Below are 8,908 nucleotides of genomic sequence, written 5' to 3'. Positions count from 1 at the left end.
TGCTCCTCACAGCACACTCAGCCAGTGCAAAGCGGATCTCCAGCAAGGGAGCTGCACAAAGATCCTCTCAGTAAAGAGAGAGGCAATGTGGGGGTTTGTATGAGACCTGCAACATTTGGGTGTTTCTTTGCTTGAAAAGTCTCTCCTAACTTCTCAATGTCTTTGCACAGTCCCCCATGCCTGGAGACAGCAAAATGTCCAACAGCAGCTCCCTCAACGAGTTCCTCCTCCTGGCATTTGCAGACACATGGGAGCTGCAGCTCTTGCAGTTCGCACTCTTCCTGGGCATCTACCTGGCTGCCCTCCTGGGCAATGGCCTCATCATCACAGCCGTAGCCTGCGACCACCACCTCCACACCCCCATGTACTTCTTCCTCCTCAGCCTCTCTGTTCTGGACCTTGGCACCATCTCCACCACTGTCCCCAAATCCATGGCCAATTCCCTGTGGGACACCAGGGCCATTTCCTACTCAGGATGTGCTGCCCAGGTCTTTCTGTTTGCCCTCTTGTTAGGAGGAGAGTATTCTCTTCTCACAGTCATGGCCTATGACCGCTATGTGCCATCTGCAAACCCCTGCACTATGGGACCCTCATGGGCAACAGAGCTTGTGTCAGAATGGCAGCAGCTGTCTGGGCCAGTGGTTTTCTCCATGCTCTCCTGCACACTGCTAACACATTTTCCATTCCACTCTGCCAAGGCAACACAGTGGACCAGTTTTTCTGTGAAGTCCCACAGATCCTCAAGCTCTCCTGCTCAGACTCCTACCTCAGGGAAGTTGGGCTTCTTGTGGTTAGTTGTTGTTTAGTCCTTGGGTGTTTCATTTTCATTGTGCTGTCCTACGTGCAGATCTTCACTGCTGTGCTGAGGATGCCCTCTGAGCAGGGCCGGCACAAAGCCTTTTCCACGTGCCTCCCACACCTGGCTGTGGTCTCCCTGTTTCTCAGCACTGTAATATTTGCCTACCTGAAGCCCCCCTCCCTCTCATCCCCGGCTCTGGATGTGGTGGTGGCTGTTCTTTACTCGGTGCTGCCTCCAGCAGTGAACCCCCTCATTTACAGCATGAGGAACAAGGAGCTCAAGGATGCAGTGAGGAAACTCATTCAGCTGGTACTAGCTCAGCAGCAATAAGTGGCCCATCTTTCCTCACAAGCCATTTCCAGTTTTTCTCAGACAGCTCTTGTGTTTTGGGACTTCTGTCTGTGACATTCATGTTTTTACAGAAATGTTTCAATTCATCCCACCTCTCCAGAGGCACAAACCCCATCTGTCTGTCTCAGAGGCTTTCTGTAAATCTACCGAGCACTGTGTCAGAGCTGGCCTCCCTTGCAGCATCTCTGTAATAAAAGGGGATTTCATCAGTACACTGTCTGAAGCCCCGGCTCTTCTTCCAAAGCAGGAGCCAAGAATGTGCTCTGGGAATTGCACCCGAAAAGCCCCTTTTGCCGTGCCTGGGTTTTCCACGGGCTAAGGAGGTTGTGCTCATAGGGTGATGTGTGAGGGAATGAGGGCTGGATTCAGCCCTCACTTGGGGGTGTCCAGGGTCCCTGGAGAGGGTGAGTGCTCACGCGGTGTCTGCTGGGGGCTGTCTCACATATTAGAGGGCTGGTGACAGATGCCCATCCTTCTGGAAGGCAATATGGAGCCACCAGGTGAGCACAGGGGATTTCCAGGGACAGGATTTGCCTGGGATGGGCAGTGAGTGGAGACTCACAAAACTAAGTGGAGTCACGCAAAGTCAAGGGCCTCAACCAAAGAATGAACCAAATCAGGGCTCTGCAATCTCAGGAGAGGAAGTGGGGACTTCTCAGGCACAGGGAAGGCAGCCTCAAGAGCGGTTCATGTCACCAACAATGAAAAGTCACAGCTGCATCTAACGACACACCTGACCCCATCCTGAGCCATTGGAAATGCCTTGTGATTGCTCTGAGCATCTTCCACAGCCACAGATGCCTGGGGAGGGAGTTGTCAGGTGCAGTGATGCTGGGCCAGCCGGGTCTACCCTGACCAGCCCGGCCAGTGTGGAGTCACCCTGGGGTCCCACAGCCCACTCACCCTGCAGAGCAGCACCGTCAGCCCGGGGAACACAGTGGAAGGGTGCAGGAGTGGCTGGGCAGGCCAGCACGGACACACTGACTGGGTGAAAGTCTCCCTGGAGAACAGCGATGTCTCTGGAGAAGAGCAATGGTGCCATTGTGTGCTTGTGGGGAAGAATAAATGACAACCTGTTTCTGTGCATGCCAGCTCGGGGCAGGCTGCTCTGCTCTGTCACTGGAGCTGCCTGAGGAGCCTCAAGGCCAGGACTCGTGTGCTGTCCTGGGGAGAGGGGCTGCCCAGAGGGGCTGCAGGCAGCCAGGGTTAAGGATCTGCTGGTCACGACAGCAGTGAAGACATGGAGTGAGTGGCTTCCATTTCCTTGGGCCATTGCTGGCCCCCAGCCCTGGGGCTGATGGGGAGGCTGACAGCCCTCTCTGCCCCCCAGGACCTTCTGTGCCCTTCAGAGGGTCTGGGGCTGTGCAGTGAGTGCCCAGAGCTCTGCAGCCCCCTGCAGCAGGCACTGCTGCGGGGCCACCGCCAGCCTGGGCTGCTCTGCTGGGTGGTCTGGGGAGAGGGCAGGGAGGTGGGGAGAGAAGAGGAGGGTCTGGGCTGGGCTGGAAAGGGCCCAGGAGAGGAAAAATGCCAGCAGGCAGCTACTGCGTGTGAACAACAGTGTGGGAGCACAGAGCTGTGTGCTTGCAGGGCAAATGCAGGTCTCCTGGGAAAGGCACCAGGACATGGCAGGTGCAGGAGAGAAGAGCCCAGGTTGTTCCCTGTGTTGCACGGACACACTGGGGAAGCTGCCCCAGGGCCATCGTCCCAGAGCAGCCCCTCACATCACCCCTTTCCAGTGCTGGCTGCTCACCCCAGCTGTGGGGCTGTCCATGGCCAGCTGCGTCCTCCTGCAGGTTTCTCTATCCCAATGGAGGGGAAAAGGGCAGCCTTGCATGACCTCTCTTCTGCACCAGACCCTGGCAGATCCCGGAGCATGGCTGTTTGCTGACACCCACGTGGGGCACAGGTCCGGCTGGGTATGGGTCCTCCAAACTCCAGGGGAATTTTTAAGAGTCATTTAATAATCCACCAGCCCTTTCCATGTCCAAGGTCTCTGGCTGCACCTCCAGCTGAGTTCTGGCTTTCCTCACTCCATCCCTGCATGCAGAAACAATGTCTCCATGATCCCTCTGGGCAGCCTGTGCCCCTTCCACCCTCTGTGCACTTCCACCCCGGTGCCCTGAGCATGGGTGCTGCTGCCAGGGCAGAGGTGAAGGATCCCCCGGAGCTGTTCCTCAGGGATCTCCCCAGGGAAATGCTGTGTCCAGCCGCAGACTCAGCCTCAGCCCCAGCCCCAGCCTGGCAGAGGGGAGCTGCCCTCTCCTGACCCCCCTGCATGTGCCAACCCCACCTCAGCCCAATCCTGAAAGGTTCCAGCACAGCCCTGGAGGGAGCTGGAGCTGCCTCTCCTAACCGTGCATCCTAAAATCTGACCCAAGTGGCTGCCCTCACTTTTTTGTCCAGCTAAGATTCTGCATGCAGCGTTAGCTGAGTAGGGGTCCAAATGTGAAGCTCTCCTTACACCTTTACATTGGCTGTCAGGCAAGTGTTGCTGTGGATATATGGTCATCTTTTGCATCTAAAACCTTCTCTGGGTGCTGCTCAGGTCCCAGCATCCCTTTCTAAGGCTTTTCTGACTGTAGTTCAGAGACCAGTTCGAGGTAGAGATGGGGAGTCAATTCAGCAGGATGGGCACAGGGACAGGTCCAGACATGAGAGGTGCAGGCCAGGAACAGGCATGTCCACAGCATAACTCAGGCAAGGCTGCAGCCTGTGATTCTTCATTGAGGGTGCAGGAATCACTCTCCAGTGCCCCTTCTCCAGGCCTCTGGGGTCCCCACTGCCTCTCTGGGGATTGCAGAGCCCTCATTTCCCCATGTGTGCCTGCATTTAGTGCTCTACCTTCTGGTCACTCCACCACCGTGGACTGTCACTCACTTTGTGAGGCTCCACTCAGTGCCCACACCAGGCACATGCTGTCCCTGGAGATCCCCTGAGCTCTCCCAGTGGTTCAGATTCCCCTCCAGAAGGATGGGCATCTCTCATCAGCACTGTCACCTGTGGGACAGCCTCGGGCAGAAAATTCAGAGACCAATCCCCATCTCCACTGGCACTGGTCACCAACAGATGAACCCTGGATCCAGCCCTCAGTCCCTAACAGATCACACAGAGACTCTGAGCTTGTCCCCCGCATCCCATGGAGTTCACAAGCAGAGCAGCAGGCTCTTTTGAGGTGCTCTTTCTTTGGGTGTATTTTTGACTCCATCTTCTGAAGAAAGGCCAGACTTCAGGCACATGATGGAGGGGATCCCCTTTTATTATCTCAATGTTATTGTGCAGGCCAGGTCTGGCCTAAATGTACCCAATACCTGGTCCTGCCTGAGCTCACAGGAATGCACAGGGAAGCACAAACCTACCACCAGCATGTTACAAGAGCACTGAGACCATACACACACATCGGAGCAAGGCAGGACAGTGTGGAAATGAGGAGAAAAGCCCTGAAAAGAGAAAGGCCTGCTGCTGTTGGTGGACGTGTCTCCAAGAAAGCTGCAGGCCCCACGCAAAGGCTGCAGTGAGGAAATGTCTGCTGTGGCAGTGGGGGAACGGTCCTGAGGAACAGAGGGCCTGTCCCTACAGACTTCGTCCAGACTCTCCTCCTTTCAATTCTTGCTCTGCTTTGAGTGTTGGAACGCTGTAGAGGGAAGGGACCAGCTGATGGTGACAGCCAGTTGCCACCCTCAGAGGAGAGGGGTGTGGGATCATACCGTGACTGTGGCCAGAGGAGCTGAGCTCTCCTAACGGACAAAGGACCCATGGTCTGGCCATGCCTGTACTCATCTGAGCCTGACTCTGTCCCCCAGAGCTCCTTGGCTATCAGTGCCAAAAGAGACCGTTCAAAGGGAAACTCTTCTCATTGCACTGAAGGTATCCAAGGAGCTCAGACTCGTGGGCTCTGAGGTTCTCCCATCTCCACTGATGAAGGGGGAAGCCTGGCTTCCTGCTTCAACACAGTCTCTGGATCAGATTCAAAGGAGAGATTCCGGAGAACAAGTGGCACGAAGCAAAATATTTTTTTATTATAGCAGAATGTAACAGAGAAAAGTAAGTAAGAAAGAAAGACATGACCAACACATAGCTATGTTACCAAATACCCTGGGAAAGAGGAGCATGTGCACATGGGACAGTAATTGGTGCTGACATTGTACCTACTGAACCAGTTTCTTCAGTGCATCCTTGAGATCCTTGTTCCTCATGCTGTAGATGAGGGGGTTCATTGCTGGAGGCACCACCGAGTAGAGAACAGCTACCACCAGATCCACAGCTGGGGAGGAGAGGGAGGGGGGCTTCAGGCAGGCAAATATTACAGTGCTGAGAAACAGGGAGACCACAGCCAGGTGAGGGAGGCACATGGAAAAGGCTTTGTGCCGACCCTGCTCAGAGGGCATCCTCAGCACAGCAGTGAAGATCTGCACATAGGACAGCACAATGAAAATGAAACACCCAAAGCCTAAACAGGCAGTAAACACATGAAGCCAAACTTCCCTGAGGTAGGAGTCTGAGCAGGAGAGCTTGAGGATCTGGGGGATTTCACAGAAGAACTGGTCCACTGTGTTGCCTTGGCAGAGTGGTATGGAAAATGTGTTCCCAGTGTGCAGGACAGCATGGACAAAAACACTACCCCAGGCAGCTGCTGCCATTTTGACACAAGCTCTATTGCCCATGATGTTCCCATAGTGGAGGGGTCTGCAGATGGCAACATAGCGGTCATAGGCCATGACAGTGAGAAGAGAATACTCTCCTCCTAACAAGAAAACAACCAGGAAGATTTGAGCAACACATCCTGAATAGGAAATGGCCCTGGTGTCCCTCAGGGAATTGGCCATGGATTTGGGGACAGTGGTGGAGATGGTGCCAAGGTCCAGAACAGAGAGGTTGAGGAGGAAGAAGTACATGGGAGTGTGGAGGCGGTGGTCGCAGGCTACAGCTGTGATGATGAGGCCATTGCCCAGGAGGGCAGCCAGGTAGATGCCCAGGAAGAGCGAGAAGTGCAAGAGCTGCAGCTCCCGTGTGTTTGCAAATGCCAGGAGGAGGAACTCGTTGAGGGAGCTGCTGTTGGACATTTTTCTATCTCTGGGCATTAGAATCTGTGCAAAGAAGAAAAGACTTTGAGAAGTTAGGAGAGACTTTTCAAGCAAAGAAACCCCCAAATGTTGCAGTTCTCATACAAGCCCCCACATTGCCTCTCTCTTTACTGAGACGATCTTTGTGCAGGTCCCTTCCTTGAGCTCCGCTTTGCACTGGCTGAGCATTCTATGAGGAGCAGGGTCCTCTGCCCTTGGGCTCCAGAGGAGTCAGTCCTACTGTAAAGCAGTGGGCACGGGGGATCAGGGGTGACCCGCTCGGGATTTACACTTTCTGTCAGTTGAAATCCACTCATCATGTAGAAGGGCTTTTCAGCATCTTCACCCTGAATTCTAAAGAATGAGGTTTAAGGAAGAGAGTTTCAGGGATTTTTTATTTTCTTTGAGATGTCCTTGTCACCCCTGGGGAGTCTTCCTCAAAGGTAGAAATCCTTGGCATTTCCACTGAGTCCTGAGAAAAACAGATTCACTGTCCCTTGTTGCACAGTGAGGACAGCTAGTCTGTCTATTAGTCTCCTTCCCAGCTCTCCTGTGCTCGCAACCTCTTTGAGGTGGAGGATGATCACACTCATATGTTGCCCTAGAAAGAAAACAGACCCTGCTGAGAGTAGACCAGTCCAGTTTCAAAGTGCACATCTCCAAACTTCTCACCCTTTCTCTGGGCACCTCAGGGAGCTCTCCACACTCCCCTTCTAGCCAAGGACACACAGGGCTCCTTTCAGATGCCCACATACAGCCTCCCACCACCAGCTCCATACTCTCAGCGCCCCTGCACCTTCCTCATGGGGCTCTCAGATATCACAGAGGTGCTATGAGACAGCAGTGCCTTTCTAGAGGGCAGCACGCAGTCTGCCAGGACACTATGAGGATCAGTGAAAAGACTCTTAGGACTGGAGATGGGCTTGCCTTAAGGGAGAGTCAGCTCAGTTCCCAGCCCCATGGACTGCATTTTCTGGAGGTCCACAAGTCAGAAAGGGGCTGGGGCAATCTCATTCCCATGCAGAACCCTCTGTTCCACAACTTGTAGCATCCATGTCTGAACTGCAGCTGACACTTCCCACCCCAGAGAGCCCAAGAGCAAGACCAGGAGCAGCATGGACAGGAGGGTAAACAAGGAGCAGAACCAAGATCCTTCTGCCAAGGGAGGCAAGAAGAGAGAGACAGATGGGAACTCAGGAAAGCCTTCACCTTACCCAGCTGGGCATGCCACCTCGCAGGCAGTGACATCGCAGGGCAGTCACTCTCAGTCCCTTTGTCAGGCACCTCTCCTCTGCTGGAGGGCTGACTGCAGAGAAGGCAGCTCATGCCCTGGACCCCATGGCTGTCAGGGCAGAGGCTCTGCTGGCGGGGAGAGGAGACACAGGGAGCTTGCTCAGAGGAAGTGCCTGCATCGGAGGGACTGACCACTGACCATGACTTGCCCAAATCCATCCTCCCATGACGATTCTGTTGGCACTTCCCTCTCACTCTCTGCCCATCTCTACTGCCTGGGGCTATCCCTGCTGCCTGCAGCTTTCTCTCTCCCAACATCTTTTCCCTGTCGGTACTCACAGACCCTGTCCCACCCTCTCTGTACACAGTTCTGCCCTACAGAAACCTCCCGAATCAGGGCACTGTCCAGGGCATCTCTGTGCTCACAGGTCCTAAGAAGCAGGTCACATCATTAGCCCTGATAATTCCATAAAGGTGCTGCTGGTGCTGCTGTAGGTGGAGGTGGGGTTGAAAGGGTTTGCTGAGCTTTCTCACAGACCTCCTGATCTCTGAGAGGGAAGGTTAGTGAGTCCCAGTTCCTTGCCAAACCACAAAACTCTTTCCTTTGTTCTCCCTGCCAACATTAGGAACCTGGAAGCCCTGGAAGGAAAGCTCCTTCCCTTTCAAATAGCCTTTTTTTTCACCTTCCTCTGTGCTGCACGGACACTGCTCTGAATCACAGCCCTACACAGATCTGTGTGCATATCCCAGCTTCACAGCCCTGCAGCCATCCTTGGGAGAAAGTAGCAGCATGCCCTGTCCCTGTGACGGTGTGGCAGGGAGTGCCTGCTCTGAAGCATCTCCCCCTCCTCAGCAAAGGAGAGCAATCCTTAAAAAAACTACCAGTCATGGGATGAAATAGGTTTAGAAGACCCTTCCAGGAACCTCAGTAGCATTGCCCTGCAGCCAGAGACTTACTGTGTCAAGGGCTGTGAAGATTCCTCCCACAAGGAGCTCTCCTCTGGCCTCCCACTCCACACTGCCTTTCACTTCTTTCTGCCTTGTCTCCTCTCATGCCAGCAGCAGCAGGCAGTGCCCAGAGCCCTGCTGCTCTTTGCAGAGGAGCTGCTCCTGCACACAGCTGTGTCTGGGCAGTGCTGCCTGCTTGCCATGAGCTCCCTCAGTCTGAAGAGCCTGGCCCCACTCAGGAGCAGAGGCCCAGCTGAGCTCATGAATTTCTCTGTCCCTTGTGCTCCCTCCTCCTGGGAAATGTTCACTGGAACTAACTAAAATAATCACTGATGGTCCCTCTTGAAACAATATAGAGAGACCAGTTACAGCATTGTCCCTTGTTTCATCAGAGGATGGTTTCATCAGAGGATGGTTATCTATGAGAGGTGGAAACATCGCAGCCTGGAAGTCCATATTCCCATGTCTTAGCTAGGCAGGACACCTAGAAGCTGACAAGAAGGGAGGTCATTCACCC

The 8,908-nt window shown here is 54.2% G+C and overlaps 1 protein-coding gene across 1 annotated transcript; it reads left to right on the top strand.

Moving 5' to 3' along the window:
* Positions 1–568: 568 nt before the first annotated feature.
* LOC136993100 (olfactory receptor 14J1-like) lies at positions 569–1,054 on the top strand (the record flags this gene model as incomplete). The annotated part of the gene is made up of 1 exon (XM_067303113.1): positions 569–1,054. A coding segment is annotated over one exon (486 nt), but the record flags the coding sequence as incomplete, so codon positions are not given.
* Positions 1,055–8,908: the final 7,854 nt, after the last annotated feature.

The sequence above is a fragment of the Apteryx mantelli genome, chromosome 11, assembly GCF_036417845.1.
Source record: "Apteryx mantelli isolate bAptMan1 chromosome 11, bAptMan1.hap1, whole genome shotgun sequence".
In the NCBI taxonomy this organism is placed as follows: Eukaryota; Metazoa; Chordata; class Aves; order Apterygiformes; family Apterygidae; genus Apteryx; species Apteryx mantelli.
The sequence above is the reverse complement of the archived record's forward strand: the minus strand, read 5'-3'. Positions and strand labels throughout refer to the sequence as shown.